Genomic DNA, 19,254 nt, shown 5'->3' with positions numbered 1-19,254 from the left:
GATGCGGCAACATGTGATAACACACAGCCTTCCCATTTCCATGCTATTGACATATGACTGCCAACTAGGGCTGCAAATCTTTGGGGGTCCCAGGATTCGATTCAATATCGATTGTTGGGTCGCGATTCGATTATATATCGATTTTTTCCATTCAACGCGATTCTCGATTCAAAAGCGATATTTTTTCGATTCAAAACTATTCTGTATTCATTCAGTGCATAGGATTTCAGCAGGATCTACCCCAGTCTGCTGACATGCCAGCAGAGTGGTGGATATTTTTAAAAAAGCTTTTATAATTGTAAAGGACAATGTTTTAGCAACTGATTGCAATAATATACTTTTGTTTTAACTATTAAACGAACAAAAATATGACTTATTTTATCTTTGTGAAAACATTGGACACAGTGTGTTGTCAAGCTTATGAGATGCGATGCAAGTGTAAGCCACTGTGACACTATTGTTCTTTTTTTTATTTTTATAAATGTCTAATGATAATTTCCATTAAGGAATTTTTAATCACTGCTATGTTGAAATTATAACTAATATTGATACTGTTGTTGATAATATTCATTTTTGTTTCACTACTTTTGTTTGTTCTGTGTCGTGTTTGTGTCTCCTCTCAATTGCTCTGTTTATTGCAGTTTTGAGTGTTGCTGGGTCAGGTTTGGTTTTGGAATTGGATTGCATTGTTATTGTATTGCTGTGTATTGGTTTGTTGGATTGATTTAAAAAAAAAAAAAAATGTTATCAATTAAAAAAAAAAGAGAACCGATTCTGAATCGCACAACGTGAGAATCACAATTCGTATTCGAATCGATTTTTTTCCCACACCCCTACTGCCAACACTTTCTCCTTCATGACGTTCTTCACTAAACTAGAGAATGGTAATTGTATGAATAAATGAATATATGCTTTCTGCCTGTAACAAGCACATAATCAGATAAGCCTAGCATTAAGAGGGTATTTGAAAAGAGCTGTAAAATAACTTGATTGTGTCTGAGGATGGTATTCAAGAAGCCAACTGCAGCGCCGTTGTCTGAACAGCACTGCTGGGCGTCTGCCTTCCAAGAGGCTTTATGACCTAATCTCACTATGTGGTGCTTGGCTGCATACCAGGGCGCAGAAGTAGTATATAACTTTTCCAAATCTCAGGATAAGCAACGCACGTCAGCGATCATCTTGGGCCTATGTGGCAATAAATTTAATGGGGAATTTTTGAAAACCAAACACTCTACTCACTTTCTGGAAAGACATTTTCGGTCGAACTATTTCAACCACTGGTTCAGTGCTGAAGGAATCACACAATTTAGGACACATTTCATGCGTACTTTAGTCAAACTTTTTACATTGATAATATTTCAATACCATGACCATACTGTGTAGTGAGTGCTTAGCATGAATGAGGAAGGTATTGATAAATATACAGCACTCATGTACCCACCAAGACCATGACAGTATTCTTGACTCTTTGCATTACAATTATCTTGGTACTCATTTGAATTCCCAGTCAACACTGTTTTAAGTGGATAGTTGTTATTGCATCTTTATGGATGTTCTCGGGGATTCAATCGATAACAACTGGAATGTTCATTTTGTCTTAGAAATTGCGTCGAATGAGAGGTGAATTGTTACGGCTCAGACTCCTGCCAACTCTGCTCATACGTCTGTGCGCACCTCTGGACACACCCACGGGCGCGCACATCCAGGGACGAGCCGCGCGCGCCTCCGCCCTGCAGCAGCCGCCAGCTGCAATCATTCACAGGCAATCATCACACATGCCGGTAATGAAGGAGCTGCCTTCATAAGCCTGGACAAACTGGCGTGCTGGCCCGGAGTATAGTCTTCAATTGGCATTCAGTAAGCGATAATCCTGCTTAATGTGATCCTGCTCTCGCTGTGTTTGCCCATCCGTGTTTTCAGTTTTCCTGGGTCGTCCCCGCAGTACCCTCCGTCGTCTTTAAAGTGAGCTGTGCGTCTCACTATTTCCCTGGATCTCCCTCTGGACTCTGACTGCCTCCTTCAATCCTTGACTTCCCCCGCTTGGACACGGACCTTGTCTCTTCGCTCCTGCCCTACGGACTTCTGTGTTACTTCGCTCTCCACAACATTTGGTAACACACACCTCAGCTAATCACACACATAGCCACACACCACATACACTTTTGGATCTCGTTCACACTCCATTTCCTTAGTTTATATTCTATTGTTTTATTATTATATATAAGGTTTATATATATAATAAATATATAGAACAAAATATCCTCTTGTGTCTGTTGCCGTCACCTTCCCCTGTAAGACCATAACACGAATAGCTTCTGAGACCAACTGAAGAGTCAGGTTGATTGATTGAAAGCCGTGAGAATAGTTATTATTTGGTTGTTTGGTTCCAAATTATTTTAAAGTTTAAATAAGTTTGTTGCAGTGTCGTCCCTGTACCAACGTTTTACTATCAGTAGCGGTACCATGAAGTGCTTTCATCAAATGCACTAGAGTCTGGAATCTTTCATCTCTCCCTAGCATGGCCCAAAACCGGCCGATCTTTGCTTCCTTAGGAAGATCTTCACTGCCAAGCACTTGGTAGTCCGCTACTTCTTCCCAGAGGCTATGCAGGTCCAATCGCAGCTGCGGCTTGGAACTTACAAGCGTATTTCTTCATCTTACTCGTCGTCGGTGTCGCCACAGCTGTATCTTCCTTGTTCTTCTGCTTTGTCTCCTTGTTGTAAGCACAGTTGTGCACTGCACTCTCTAAAAGCCATAGATGTTATAGTCACATATGCATGTACAGTAGATGACAGTATTGTCCTGTTTAAGTGTGTCACAACATTGCTGTTTATGGCAGAGGAACTGCTTTACGGTAGACGAAAACGTGACTGCTGTTGTTGTGTGTTGTTACTGCGCTGGGAGGACATTAATGAAACTGCCTAAAAATAAACCCACATAAGAAACCAAGGACTCGCCCTCGATCATTCTAAAGTTATAACGTCATTCGGCAGACACGCTGTTTATATTGTGGGAAAGCGGACGTGAAAACAGGCTGTCCTCACTCAGGTCCACATTGAGTTGGAGGGGGCGTGGCCTCAAGCTCCGCCTGAATTTCGGGAGATTTTCGGGAGAACAATTGTCCCGGGAGGTTTTCAGGAGAGGCGCTAAATTTCGGAAGTCTCCCGGAAAATCCCAGAGTGTTGGCAAGTATGGATTCAAACTTACCAGTCTAAAAATGCAGTGAACACGCCAACATGTACCAGATGATGGTGTTAAAAGTCATGTTTGAACGTTGATTCACTGTCTGTTTCCATCCATCCATCCATTTTCTACCTCTTATTTCCTTTGGGAACGTGGGGGGCGCTGGTACCTATCAGCTACAATTGGGCGGAAGGCGGGGCAACACCCTGGACAAGTCGCCACCTCATCGCAGGGCCAACACAGATAGACAGACAACATTCACACTCACATTCACACACTAGGGCCAATTTAGTGTTGCCAATCAACCTATCCCCAGGTGCATGTCTTTGGAGGTGGGAGCCCACGCAGTCATGGGGAGAACATGCAAACTCCACACAGAAAGATCCCAAGCCCGAGATTGAACCCAGGACTACTCAGGACCTTCGTTTTGTGAGGCAGACGCACTAACCCCTCTGCCACCGTCAAAACCCGACTTTCTTCGGCTTTGCTCTCATGCCGGAAATGAGAAAAATCTCATGTTTTTTTCCTGAAGTGATCATTGTCACAATTGTGGCAGTTTAATGATGCCGCACGTTTGCGCCGTGTTTTGGACTTGTTAAAGAAAATTTTAACTTGAGCACAGTCTTGCATCCAGCCATGTATATTAACAATTTAGAGCTCAGCAAGACCCACAATGCGATGCGTGTCCACGTCACACGTTTAAGCACAACATGAGCACAACAGGAGAGCTAGTTAACTCCATTGTTGCTCTTTTAACTTATTGTCAGGTCTGGATGCTTGTCCTTTACATGCTTCCCCTAAGTTTGAAGTATTTGGCACACTGAGAATTCTGACAAGAAAGACAACACCATGTAGAGCAGGGGTCTCAAACTCAATTTACCTGGGGGCCACTGGATGTTGAAACTGGGTGAGGCTGCGCCGCAAGAAAATATTTCTTAAAAAAGTCTAACATGCACTTGTTAATGAATTCACCTGGTTTGAATGGCTTTCCCGCCCTTGCAACATACTTGCCAACTCTCGCGATCTTTCCGGGAAACACGCGAATATCAGTGCCCCTCCCGACAATCTCCCATGGCAATCATTCTCCCAGTATTCACCCGGACAACAATATTAAGTGCGTGCCGTGATGGCACTGCCTTTAGCGTCCTCTACAACCTGCCGTCTTGTCCGCTTTTCCACCATACAAACAGTGTGCGGGCCAGTCATAGTATATTGTATGAAGTTTCTGCAGACCCACGGAAGTGACTGCAAGACCTACTTGATCAACAGCCATACAGGTCACACTGAGGGTGGCCGTATAAAAAAACTTTATGACTGTTAAAATAGGGGGTGGGGTTGGGGGGGAAAGGGTGTATATTGTAGCCCGAAAGAGATAGGGCTTCATGGGATTCTGGGTATTTGTTCTGTTGTGTTTATGGTGTGTTACGGTGCAGATGTTCTCCCAAAATGTGTTTGTCATTCTTGTTTGGTGTGGGTTCACAGTGTGGTGCATGTTTGGAACAGTGTTTAAGTTGTTTATACGGCCCCGCTCAGTGTGACCTATGTGGTTGTTGATCAACTATGTCTTGCAGTCGCTTACTGCGTTTACAGAGGCCAAAGACAACTTGTGGTAGGGCTTGCACGCTGTTTTTACAGGTTGTAGAGGACGCGAGAGACAGTACCTCCACGGTGACCCCTTAATATTGTTGTTCGGGTGAAATTTGGGAGAATGATTACCCCGGGAGGGGCACTGAAAATTGGGAGTCTCCCGGATAAATTGAGGGTATACAAGTATGACGCTATAAAGCGCCATTAATATAAAACTCGGGGGCCGCACCAACGTTAAATTTTCACATTAAGGTACGGGCCGCAAAATAACGTCTCAGGGGCCACAATTGGCCCCCGGACCACGTGTTGGACACCCCTGAGTAGAGTAATGTACAGCATCTGAACTTGCTACAAACAACAACATAACATGCTTACTATTAAACTGGATGTGACCATTTCCAGTTAGCTATCTGATGCCCTCTGTTGCCATAATCCTGGCACATCTCATGAAAAATTAATGAAATGTGGTACTGTATCCCAATACAAACATCCCACTGTGAAAAGGAGCTGAAGTTTTGCCACTTCAAGTTTCCAGTCTTGCTTTTGTTGGCGTCTGATCTGTGAAAGTAGCACACAAACACACGCAGCAAATCTCCCACTCAAACATCCCCTCCACTGGTAACCACTTTGAAGACATGACCCAAAACAACCTCTGTAAATAAAGCAGAGTAAGAAGCCCAAAATGTACATTAAAACGTGTTTGATCAGCTGTGACTAAGGGGGAGATGTCAGAAAGCATTCAACAAATAATGCCAGGATAAACAATTGACCACATGGAGGGTCAAGGTGAGATAGTGGTTCACATTAGGTGCAGCTGATGTGGGATCAATTCCCACACAATACCCCATTCCATATCGCCCTGTGATTGACCTTTTTACCCTAAGTCAGCTGGGATAGGCTCCAACTTCTGCCCTAAACTACAAGTGCGACAGAAAAGTTACTGATGGATGCATCAAAGTGGTAAGGTGATGCCGAGTCTGTCTGGAAGGCGGCCGGAGTGACATCATGGGCAACCATGGTATGGAAACACAGCACCGTTGGATTTTATGTGAAACGGTGCCTGGAAGAACCGGTGGGATTCGGTCTGAGCCAAAAAAGTACCAGATTCGGTACCCATCCCTACTAGTCACTATTAATCGTTTTGAGAAAACAATACAAGTGGAAATAAACAAATATGTTACCGCACACGTCAGCAACTAAATTGACAGCTGTTACAACCCGTTTTTAAATGGTTCTATTATCATTTACTGTATATGCCAAATAATATATTGTGATACAAGGGTTCCCCTACATGAAATTTAATCCGCCACACCTTAAAAAGGGGGTCCCACATACAAACACAAATACATTACATACCTACATACTCCAAGTCCATCCATCCACGCGCACATTCACGGTACGAACATACATATACTGTACATATACATTCACTGTACAAACAAACATACATATACTGTACATATACATTTACTGTACAAACATTCATATACACATTCTGTTCATATAAAAGTACATATACATACATACACTCATGCACATAATCATGTTTCATCAAACATATATCAATGCTGTTGCCCTAGGGTAAACTGGGTAACACAAGGCATATTGACAGAGCTTAAACCATTGTTACTATAACAATCTACAAGATTAATATAGGTTGCCTCTCTCTCTTCCCTTTCATCTTTCGGTATTCCTTTTTCTTTTTTTTTTTCTTTTTTTTTAATTTTTATTAAAAAAAAAAAAAAAAAAAAATAGAAAATAAATAAATAAAAAAAAAAAATAAAAAAAATAAAAATAAAAATAAAAAGGGGGTCTTTGACGTGGAAACAAATTCAAGTAATATGTTGTATGAATGGTAGAAAGCCTATTATTTAGACACTATTGACTACCGATGCAGCAAAGAGTCGGCCACCGACAAACGTTCGTTGGAGCCCTAAAGTGTGTTTCATTACATTAAACCAAATCTGAATTTTGATAGAGAATATGAGCACACAAAAAATTGCAAAGTGTGGGCAACAGTTTGGGGGGAAAATCATGGACCAGCACCAAAATCCAATAGTTTACACTGCGAGGAAACTAATTGTCGAAGCTTTGAAAGTGGAATTCTTTCCCATTTTTGTTTTATGTAAAGCTACAGTCGTTCAACAGTTACATCTGTAACTTGCACTTACAGATGTAGCGACGAACTGTATTTGGTGACAGTGGTTTTCTGAAGTGTTCCTGAGCCCATGTGGTGATATCCTTTACAGATTGATGTCGGTTTTTGATACAGTGCCGTCTGAGGGATCGAAGTTCACATTCATTCACTGTTGGTTTCCGGCCATGCCGCTTACGTGGAGTGATTACTCCAGATTCTCTGAACCTTTTGATGATATTATGGACCATAGATGTTGAAATCCCTAAATTTATTGCAATTGCACTTTGAGAAATGTTGTTCTTAAACTGTTTGACTATTTGCTCATGCAGTTGTGGACAAAGGGGTGTACCTGGCCCCATCCTTTCTTGTGAAAGACTGAGCATTTTTTGGTAAGCTGTTGTTATACCCAATCATGGCACCCACCTGTTCCCAATTAGCCTGGACACCTGTGGGATGTTCCAAATAAAAGTTTGATGAACATTCCTCAATTATATCAATATTTATTGCCACCTTTCCCAACTTCTTTGTCACGTGTTGCTGGCATCAAATTCTAAAGTTAATGATTATTTGCAAAAATAAAAAATGTTTATCAGTTTGAACATCAAACATGTTGTCTTTGTAGCATATTCAACTGAATATGGGTTGAAAATGATTTTCAAATCAATGTATTCCGTTTATATTTACATGTAACACAATTTCCCAACTCATAAGGAAACAGGGTTTGTAGACTACATGTAAAATATAGATATATATTTCGATTCAGAAGAAAAAGCGATTGTTGAAGGACCGGAATTGACGCTGTGGCCTTATTTGCTTGTTATGTAAATGTCCTAAATTGTTTACATAACAAAAGCCAACCTAGATCCACGGTTATGTATATGTTGCTTCTACTTAACGGCCATAAAAAGTTTGCAACCTTCCCAAATATACAGTATTACACTAGACCAGGGGTGTCCATTACGTGGAAATTCAGGCGGAGCTGGAGGCCACGCCCCCTCCAGCTCCATGAGAACCTGACTCAGCAATGTTGTAACCCTCTTAAACTGGAAAATACTGCCATCTACTGTACATAGAAAAGAATAGAATGTAAATATATTTTACATATATTTTATATTTAAGTGCAGTCAAGGAACATGCATTAGGGAGTCTGTTCTGAAGCTCACAGTAAAGAGACGTAACTTCATCACGTCGCCTGGTTATTGACTCCAACCCAATATATCACACCGTCGACTAGCAAAATGAAGAAATACGCTTGCAAGTTCCAGAACAATTGGAAACACCTTGCCAACCCTCCCGGATTTTCCGGGTGACTCCAGAAATTCAGCGCCTCTCCCGAAAACCTCCCGGGACAAATTTTCTCCCGAAAATCTCCCGAAATTCAGGCGTAGCTGGAGGCCCCGCCCCCTCCAGCTCCATGCGGACCTAACTCAGCAATGTTGGGACCCTCTTAAACAGGACAATACTACCATCTACTGTACATAGAATAGAATAAAATGTACTTTATTGATTCCTGGGGGAAATTCAGCACCACAGTTCGCTCACAATAAACAAAGATAATAATAAATAATTTATTATATATAATATAATATATATAATGTATGAGATAGGCGCCAGCGCCCCCCGCGAGCCCGAAAGGGAATAAGTGGTAGAAAATGGATGGATGGATGGATGGATATAATGTATAATATATGAATAATATAAATATATTCTACATATAGTCTACATTTAAGCGCAATCAAGGAACGTATGCATTAGGTAGTAGAGATGCGCGGATAGGCAATTATATCATCCGCGTCCCCAGAATCGTCATCCACCCGACGTCCACCCGAATCAACTTTTTATCAGGACTGTACCCGCCCACCAACCGCCCGCTGAATTACATGAGTGGTTGGCCATTTTTACCACTCACAGAGCTATTTAAAACTGTGTCACAGAGTAATGTAGTCAATTGGAGCCGCTAATGTTCTCGCGACTATTCAATAACGTTCATCCTGATGACAAGAATGTGGGCGTGCTGTGAAGCCATTGCCTTAGACACCTTCAACAACATGTACGAATCGATTGTTGATCCAGCAACATGTTGGGTGCAGCTTCCGCAATCACACGTATGAGATTGAAAGGCATACTGGGTGATACAGAGTACACTGATGGTTGTGATATAAACAACTTTAACACTTACTAATATGCGCCACGCTATGAAGCCACACAATACAAGATTGAGCTTTGGGTGGCAGGGCTCTCCCTTAGAGAATAGGGTGAGAAGCTCTGCCATCCGGGAGGAACTCAAAGTAAAGCCGCTGCTGCTTCACATCGAGAGGAGCCAGATGAGGTGGTTCAGGCATCTGGTCATGATGCCACCCAAACGCCTCCCTAGGGAGGTGTTTAGGGCACGTCCAACCGGTAGGAGGCCACGGGGAAGACCCAGGACACGTTGGGAAGACTATGTCTCCCGGTTGGTCTGGGAGGGAAGTCTGGGTTTCCCTGCTTAGGCTGTTGCCCCTGCGACCCGACCTCGGATAAGCGGAAGAAGATGGATGGATGGATGGCTATTTAAAAGGTGCCGTCGGAAATTCAACTATTTTTTTTATTTATATATATAATAAAATAAATATATGTAGCTAGAATTCAGTTAAAGTCAAGTATTCCATACATATATATATATGAAATACTCGAGTTGGTGAATTATACTCCTCCCCTCTTAACCAAGCCCCCCGCCCCAACCACGCCACCCCAAACCCCACCCCTCACCTCCCGAAATCGGAAGTCTCAAGGTTGGCAAGTATGACATGGGGGCATGTGCGTGTTTACATGGGAGTCTGATAAACATCACATTGTACTTGCGGTGTAAACAGTCAGCTGGGGAAAAAAAAAATCTGATTTTGAAAAAAATCTCATCTGTGCCACTTTGACTTGCAGTGTAAATGTAGTCCTAGATGCTTCCTGGCCTCGTGTCACACTAATCCACTAAATGTATTTAAAATCTGTCATTTACTTATCATAGAATCCTACCAAAACAACAAAACCTCCTTGATGGTTCCTGCCATGGCTCCAACTTAGGTGGAATTGTGAGAAGCAGTTGCATGGCGCCTTGTCACACTGCCATGGAGCTTTGTGCAAATGTGGTGCAAATGCATTGCGGACTTCTTTAGCATGTCACGCTAACCACGCTTCAGACCGTCCACATTCTCCCAAGACCAAGGTGCTTCTGTCTGGGAGTGCAACTGCTGCTCGTAAATGGAACGCTCATCCTCTTGTTGCTAGTAGTGACACACGCTTTAACAAACAAATATCAGATGGTTTGGAAGTGTTTCCCACTGAGCTATCCATTGCTCCACTCCCATGTGGAGCATTCATACCCAGGATGGGCTGAATGACCCGGGAGCTGAATCGTAAAATGTATCTGCACATTTAAAGGGCAAACATCAAAAGGAGAACGTCAGTAGTGTAAAGCTGGTAGCTATGCAGCCACAGTTGTGGAACATGTGGTAAAAAAGTCCAACAATGCTTGCCCAAGAGAAAAGGAACATTGTTGAACGGGCGCCTAAACCCTCTCACAACGTGTATTTCCTCCAAAAAACTTTTGGAATTGATGGTTATCCTCGGAAAATAACTGTTCCCTTTGTGTGAAGTTGGAAAAGCACATATCACAAATACTTTACACAAATCCATAATCCGTCAGCTGTCAGTTGTCCAAACAAGACACAAACTTGTTTTGCAATCACATCTTAACTCATCTGCTGGAGACAACAATTTGCAATAAAAGATAAGTACTAGAAATATAACCACTTTTCTCTTTAGGTAACTTTCCTGCAGGTTGTTACATCGTAATCCTCCACAACACTTCACCTAGCTCCAAAATCCACAAATTTTACATTACATTAGTGGTTCTCTTTATACTTCTTGGGTTGCCGCTATCCATTACTTTGTTCGATTAATCAGATGAACCAAACTTCACTGCGTAAATGCACATTTTAAAGAAAATAGATTAAATAGAAAATGTTTCTGCTTGTCAAAACCTTCGTTCTCACCATACAAAGAGAAACTGATGGTCCACGTATTTGAATTTCCAGGCATTCCATGCTGTCTGGATTGTATCTTTTTCTTAGTTAGACTCATTAAATCAGTGGTTCTCAAATGGGGGTACGCGTAGCCCTGGGGGTACTTGAAGGTATGCCAAGGGGTACGTGAGATGTTTAAAAATATTTCCAAAATAGCAACAATTTAAACATCCTTTATGAATATATTTATTGAATAATACTTCAACAAAATATGAAAGTAAGTTCATAAACTGTGAAAAGAAATGCAACAATGCAATATTCAGTGTTGACAGCTTTTTTGTGGACATGTTCCATAAATATTGATGTTAAATATTTCTTTTTTTGTGAGAAAATGTTTAGAATCAAGTTCATGAATCCAGATGGATCTCTATTACAATCCCCAAAGACGTCACTTTTAGTTGATGATTACTTCTATGTGTAGAATTTTTTATTTATAATTGAATCGCTTGTTTATTTTTCAACAAGTTTTTAATTATTTATTTTTTTCCAAATAGTTCAAGAATGACCACTACAAATGAGCTATATTTTGCACTGTTATACAATTTCATAAATCAGAAACTGATGACATAGTGCTGTATTTAACTTTTTCATCTCTTTTTTTCAACCAAAAATGCTTTGCTCTGATTAGGTGGTACTTGAATTAAAAAATGTTCACAGGGGGTGCATCACTGAAAAATGGTTGAGAACCACTGCATTAAATGATTAATAGAAACAACAGATTATAAAATGAAGCTTTTTTTCTAATCGAAATAATCTTTTAATCATTGAAGACCTAATACTTTTCTGACAATTAGAGTTAAAAATAGCGTACAGCTAAAGCTTAACTTGTTTTACACCTCATTCACATTTTAATCTTAAGTATTTGACACAATTAATCACAATATTTTAATCAAAAAAACTAGAACGATATGGCATCCGAGGGTTAGTCTTAAACTGGATAAGAAGTTATCTAACGAGCAGGAAACAATAAGTGAAACTAGGCGAACACACTTCTACAATGCCAAATATATCCTGTGGTGTCCCTCAGGGATCAATAATAGGACCTAAATTATTCAATCTCTATTTAAATGACATTTGTAAAGTAACAAGAGATTTAAAGTTAGTATTATTTGCGGATGATACAACAGCGTTTTGTTTAGGAGAGAACACACAGAAGATAATACAAATAATAACAAAATAAATTAACAAATACAAAAAAATGGTTTGACAAAAACAGACTATCATTTAATCTCTGTAAAACTAAAATAATGCTATTTGGTAATAGCAGAAAAGAAAGTCAAACACAAATACAAATAGACGGAATTCAAATTGAAAGAGTAAATGAAACCAAATTTCTAGGTATAATGATTGGTGGAAATTTGAACTGGAAATCTCATGTAAAAAATATACAACTGAAAGTTGCAAGAAACTTGTCAATAATGAATTAAGCTAAATATGTTCTAGACAACAAATCACTTTATATTCTCTACTGCTCACTAGTGTTACCATATCTGAGTGACTGTAGAAATTTGGGGAAATAATTACAAAAGTACACTTCATTCACTAACAGTGTTACAAAAAAGATCAGTTAAAATAATACATAATGTTGGATATAGAGACCATACAAACCCTTCTTTATAAATAAAGTTGATTTGATTTGTTTTATTTATTGAATCAAAGATACTGAAATTCCACGACATAGTGGATTTGCATACAGCTAAAATTATACACAAAGCAAACTACAATCTGCTTCCCAAGAATATACAACAACTCTTCCCAACAAAAGAGGAGAAATATAATCTTGGAGAAAAATGTAACTTAAAACATTTGTACGCACGTACAACACTTAAGACCTTCAGTACATATTTATGTGGAATTAAATTATGGAATGGATTAAGCAAAGCAATCAAACAACGTACTAATATCATCCACTTCAAGAAACTCTTCAAACTGGAAGTGTTTACAAAGTACAAAAAAGAAGAATCATGATAAACATTCTGAATTTATCCACCATTCATTCTTTAATTCTCAAAATAATCTTACTTATCTCATTGTATGGAAAAAAACTTCAACAATTATTTTTGTATTTATTTTTATTTGATTACTAATGGAGTATATTGTGAAGACATTGAGAACAGGAAGTGAACAAAAGTTTTAGCAACGGTTATGTAAAAGAAAAGGGGTAGGATTAAATAAGCTCTGCTTCTTCCTACTCCTTTTCGAACATGTTGAAAAGAGAAACTGGAAATTGTGATGTATCTTGTTGTATGCTTGCATGTTCCAAATAAACTCATACTCATAGCTCATACTCAAACTCAATCTAAATTGTTGTGTTTAGTGCCGCAGTTGACTTATTGTTTACACCCACACAGCTAATAGAAAAGTTACCATGTCAAGGTACAAAAGGTTTTCTGATGTTTTGCGATTTTTTTTGGATGGAAACTCTTTCCTCGGAAAATGCTGTTTTGAGATATGAACAAATCAGAGGTTGGCCAGCATCTGATAATTCATTGTGTTGAGTCATTGAAGTTCCACTCTACAGCCGAACCTCCACTTAAGAGTGCCCAAATTTAAGAGTGTTTTGAGATAAGAGCTCTCTCTTGACTAATTGCAAGCACACATTTGAGTTATAAGCATCCCCGCCATTAGTTGGCGTAGCAAATGTCACAACGAACCCTGTAAGATCCGCCCAAAACATCGGGTCTTACTCGCTAGCTTATAGCTAAAGATTGACATGACTTTTTTTTCCAACAATGGGAAGGAAGAAAGTGAGTGTTAAAGGCCTACTGAAATGAGATTTTCTTATTTAAACGGGAATAGCAGGTCCATTCTATGTGTCATACTTGATCATTTTGCGATATTGCCATATTTTTGCTGAAAGGATTTAGTAGAGAAAATGGACACTGATGGAGGGAGCTGCCATGCAAGGCGCTAACCAGCACCCATCAGGAGCAAGGGTGAAGGGTCTTGCTCAGGACACAACGGACATGACGGGGTTGGTACTAGGTGGGGATTGAACCAGGGACCCTCAGGTTGCACACGGCCACTTTACCACTGCGCCACGCCATGACGCACACAATATGTGTCGGCAGACTAATTAGGAGCCTATGTTTATTTACTTACTACTAAAAGACAAGTTGTCTAGTATGTTCACTATTTTATTTAAGGACTTAACTGCAATAGAAATTAATAGAATAGAATAGCAAGTAATTTATTGATCCCTGGGGGAAATTCACAGTTCGCTCACAATGGACAATAATAATAATAAATAAAATAGTACATATCATATATTATATATATAATCTATGAATAATATAAATATATTCTACATGGGCTTCACGGTGGCAGAGGGGTTAGTGCGTCTGCCTCACAATACGAAGTTCCTGCAGTCCTGGGTTCAAATCCAGGCTCGGGATCTTTCTGTGTGGAGTTTGCATGTTCTCCCCGTGAATGCGTGGGTTCCCTCCGGGTACTCCGGCTTCCTCCCACTTCCAAAGACATGCACCTGGGGATAGGTTAATTGGCAACACTGAATTGGCCCTAGTGTGTGAATGTGAGTGTGAATGTTGTCTGTCTATCTGTGTTGGCCCTGCAATGAGGTGGCGACTTGTCCAGGGTGTACCCTGCCTTCCGCCCGATTGTAGCTGAGATAGGCGCCAGCGCCCCCCGCGACCCCGAAAGGGAATAAGCGGTAGAAAATGGATGGATGGAATATTCTACATTTAAGTGCAGTCAAGAAGTAACATCTGCATTATACAGTCTGATGGCTGTCAGTATGAAGGACCTCCTGTTTAGTTCCTTGTTGCATTTTGAAACATATTAAACATAAGAAACATGTGTTTAATGTACCCTAAGATTTCTTTTATTAAAATAAAGCCAATTATGCCATTTTTTGTGGTCCCCTTTATTTTGAAAAGTACCGAACAATTTTTAGTACCTGTACCGGTACCAAAATATTGGTATTGTTACAACACTAATTTGAGGTACAACTGCTTTGATTTGATCAATAAACCAATTTTGGTGGTAAATTGAGCACCATTTTTGAACATATTTGGAAAAACTTCAATCAATATCAATCGTTAATATGTCACATTTAAAGTTGGGATGAAAAGATGACTTATGCCAGAACTAAGCAACTAACTAACCGATCAACGAACAAGCATGCGACGGTATAAATGTGTGTTCTGCGGGCAATTTGCTAGGAAAAAAGGCCAAAGTGCAAAGAGCCATGCATCACTGTCCTCCACCTGTCGCTCAGGCAGGGGCGTGGCTCACCTGTGCCAGGTGTCTCCGGGACCCGGTGCGACGGTCCGACCTGCCTCAGCTGGAAGGCGGTCCTCACCTCATGACAGCTGTAGGCGCCGGCGTGGAGCGCGCTGGCCGCCAATAAGACTGCTGGCAAAATCCAAAAAGGTCCGCGGGAGTTCACGCGTGGGCATATTCCTGCACGGGACATGGCCGCATGTCACACCTGCTCGCGCCGCCGAGAGCCTGCTGGATGGAGCTGGATGGAGCCTGCTGGGCTGGGGGTGAGGAGGCTCTGCGTCACTGGAGGCCGAGGAAGCGAGGATGGGGGTTCTCACATTATTGGTGAGGAGGTGTGTGCTCTGCTCCGTGGGGTCCCACTGTCTAAAGACCACGCAGGCTGTCTGACTGTCTAAAGACCACGCAGGCTGTCTGCGTGCTTGTGTCTGTCTACGGCGCGCACGCCCCCTCCCCTTGGCTGCAGAGCCCCCGAATACAAAATAAAAAACACCCACTGAACCCTGCAGAAGGACCCGCACTTATAACATTCCACAACTGATTTGATATCATCAGGCGTATGATTTTTTTTTTACACGTTCACCTGAAGAGACCCCTCTCAAATGACGTCATTCCACACTGCATTGAATACTCGTCACTATCTCCAGGCGCGTTTGTGGCGGCGGACTTCCACGTGCAATTCAACCCCACTTTGATCAAGTTGAATGCAGGGGCACGTCAAATGTAATTTACTTTGGCGACATCTGGTGGACAAAGTAGCGCACAGTCAATACCCGAGTAGGATGGGGCCTTTCAAACTGGACTCTCCGACCTTTCTTCATCCGATAGCGACGATTCCGGTTTCAAGCAAAATAAGTACTCGCTGCGAAGTAAGTGCCCAAGCGTGTCGGGGCATATATTTAGCGCCTTAAATGCGAATTATATGCCCACCCTATAGTATACAGTGTGTATGGGACGGCTTGCCAAATAATTGCCCCTGTGGTTTTGCTGATATCGTTAGCGAAAAGAAAAAAAGTATCACACCAAAGTTACTGTGATATATGTTGTCTTAGGCTATTAAATATGGAGAAACGGCAGGATGAAACAAATAAGATCAGTAGTTTTAATTTTGCTGAGTTAAGCTTTTAAAAATAGTGGACGGTCTCTCTCGCTACACACACATTGGTTTGTCAGTGACTCCGCCCTGCCAAAAAACTGCCCGGCGCACCTGTGGACTGCGCAGGTGCGCGCATGCACACACCTCCCCTGAGCACTTATTTCGGCTGGGCACAATTTTGGCTTGACACCTGAATGACAAATGCCCAGAGCATTTTTGTATAATTTTTTTTCAAACCTCATTTCAAAACGAACAAAGGGAAGAAGTTTGTTTTGCCAGATCATTTGTTGGTATCCACGACATTTTGTTCGTCTACATCGACATGCATATCTTTCTAATTCATTCTTTTCTGCTGGCTCTGCTGTGAACGGGACTCTCGCGGCTGTGTTGGATCCATTATGGATTGAACTTTCACAGTATCATGTTAAACCCGCTCGACATCCATTGCTTTCGTCCTCTCCAAGGTTCTCATAGTCATCATTGTCACTGACGTCCCACTGGGTGTGAGTTTTCCTTGCCCTTATGTGGGCCTACCGAGGATGTCGTAGTGGTTTGTGTTGTGGTTTGTGCAGCCATTTGAGACACTAGAGATTTAGGGCTATATAAGTAAACATTGATTGATTAATTGATTTTTGACAAAAAATTTAGTATTTTTTGTTTTATTCATATGACTGCATGGCAGTATTTTAATAAGGAAGCAAATCACTCAAACACAGTGGTGTGCCGTCAGGGCCAGCAAGGCCTTCTCTGCTGGCCTAACATGACCAGAAATCATGATCATGATCCATCCATCCATCCATCCATCCATTTTCTACAGCTTATTCCCTTTTCGGGGTCACGGGGGGCGCTGGCGCCTATCTCAGCTACAATCGGGCGGAAGGCGGCGTACACCCTGGACAAGTCGCCATCTCATCGCAGGGCCAACACAGATAGACAGACAACATTCACACTCACATTCACACACTACGGCCAATTTAGTGTTGCCAATCAACCTATCCCCAGGTGCATGTCCTTGGAAGTGGGAGGAAGCCAGAGTACCCGGAGGGAACCCACGCATTCACGGAGAGGACATGCAAACTCCACACAGAAAGATCCCAAGCCTGGGATTGAACCCAAAACTGCAGGACCCTTGTATTGTGAGGCAGACGCACTAACCCCTCTTCCACCGTGAAGCCCTCATCATCATAATTAAAGATAAAAATAATTTTTGATTACATTTCCCTAAATATCTAAAATTATTCATATTCTCTTCATATCATGCTCCTTCCAGCTCTGTTGTTTTTAGTTTATAGTTTTTATCCAATCAGAATTCAGCTCGCTTATGTTTCCATGCTGTACCAAATCTGCCAAAGACCTTCACATTCAGCAATGCTGGTATCTGAGCACTGTAAGTGAACGGGGACATACAGTAATAGACAGTGGCAATAGCCAATCAGATCACGGCTTGTTGTTAGATTGAAACTTGTATTAGTAGATTGCACAGTACAGTACATATTCCGTACAATTGATCACTAAATGGTAACACCCGAATAAGTTTTTCCACTTGCTTAAGTCGGAGTCCACGTTAATCAATTCATGGTAATATGAATATGCCTAGATATGCCTTAGGCAGATATATATAGTGATGTTATGAGCCAGGTAACGTAAGAACTCCATTACCCAGCATGCCACATACGTGAAGAGCATGCTTATGTTGTTTAATGTAGACATGCCGGCAGCGGGATCTTTTTGATGAGTACGCTGTGGAGTAAACTTTAAGAAGTCAGCCAACACGCCTTGTCTGCATCTTTTATGATTAGACAAGACAACACTTATATTTGCAAGGCCATTTTCAAGAAAGATATTTAAAGAGAAACTACATATTGTGAGACCATGTCGGTCAACCCCGTAAGCTAGCTCAGCTGTCGATAAAATGTGTGTTCAAATGTTTTATTTATTTATTTTTTCTAATTTAAATGTTTTTTACAGTTTTAATTTTGACAATACCAAATAAAAAATGTTTTAATTGCTTATGCGGGTTTATTGATTTTTAAATGTGCCAGAAAATAAACCGTTTTGTACAATGCCCATTAGGGCGTAGATCTGTTTCTGTATAGTATTTCTCCAACAATGGTCATGTGGGGACATCAATGATGGTGTTTTGAGAGGTAATTATTGGAGTCGGACATCACTGAAGGCCTAAGTGGGAAAACCGCGGCCCGCCACTGCTCAAGAAGTGCGGTCATTATCTTAGTGCTATTATGTGCTATATTATCATTAAATAGAGGCATAACGTCTCGGTGGGGAAAATAATCAATTTTTAGATGCATCGCAAATCGGACATCGACGATTTTAAATCCATTAGTAAATGTCAATCGATCATTTATCTATTTATTGTAAATAAAGAATTTGGCAGACCTTGGCAGAGCCATCTTACTGAGGGATCCGATCAGTTCCTTTATTTTAGGGCACTCATGTTCCAGTTTTACAAACGTTCCAGTAATTTAATAAATGTGATGGGAATTAATTCCAGTGTTTCATGTTAATAATGCATTGTTTTTTTAAAGTTGCAAGTGATAAACGCTTATTTAGCGAAAGGAAAATAAATGTAAAACTGCATCAATATACCTAAATTAGAGATACATCATTAATCGTTTTTTAATCAAATTGAAGCTCTTAAAGGCCTACTGAAATGAGATTTTCTTATTTAGACGGGGATAGCAGGTCCATTCTATGTGTCATACTTGATCATTTCACGATATTGCCATATTTTTGCTGAAAGGATTTAGTAGAGAACATCGACGATAAAGTTTGCAACTTTTGGTCGCTAACAGAAAAGCCCTGCCTTTACCGGAAGTCGCAGACGATGACGTCACATGTTGATGGCTCCTCACTTCCTCACATTGTTTTTAATGGGAGCCTCCAACAAAAAGTGCTATTCGGACCGAGAAAACGACAATTTCCCCATTAAT

General features: G+C 40.9%; 1 protein-coding gene across 4 annotated transcripts in view; it reads right to left on the bottom strand.

The window, feature by feature from the left end:
• gpc5c (glypican 5c) overlaps nucleotides 1-19,254 on the bottom strand; it is a 366,734-nt gene that overhangs the window by 307,634 nt on the left and 39,846 nt on the right. The window contains exon 1 of one of the 4 annotated variants that reach the window (XM_061920091.1): nucleotides 15,220-15,638. The exons of 1 other annotated variant lie outside the window; for it this stretch is intronic. In XM_061920091.1, the coding sequence (XP_061776075.1) occupies nucleotides 15,220-15,400 (181 nt within the window). In that variant the 5' untranslated portion in view covers nucleotides 15,401-15,638. Of the gene's footprint in view, nucleotides 1-15,219; nucleotides 15,639-19,254 lie in introns of those variants that run through there. 2 more of the 4 variants (XM_061920092.1, XM_061920095.1) reach the window with 2 other exon arrangements.

Source organism: Nerophis ophidion, linkage group LG14 (assembly GCF_033978795.1).
Source record: "Nerophis ophidion isolate RoL-2023_Sa linkage group LG14, RoL_Noph_v1.0, whole genome shotgun sequence".
NCBI classification, from domain to species: domain Eukaryota; kingdom Metazoa; phylum Chordata; class Actinopteri; order Syngnathiformes; family Syngnathidae; genus Nerophis; species Nerophis ophidion.
Note: the sequence above shows the minus strand (reverse complement) of the source record. Positions and strands in the feature narration are given on the sequence as shown.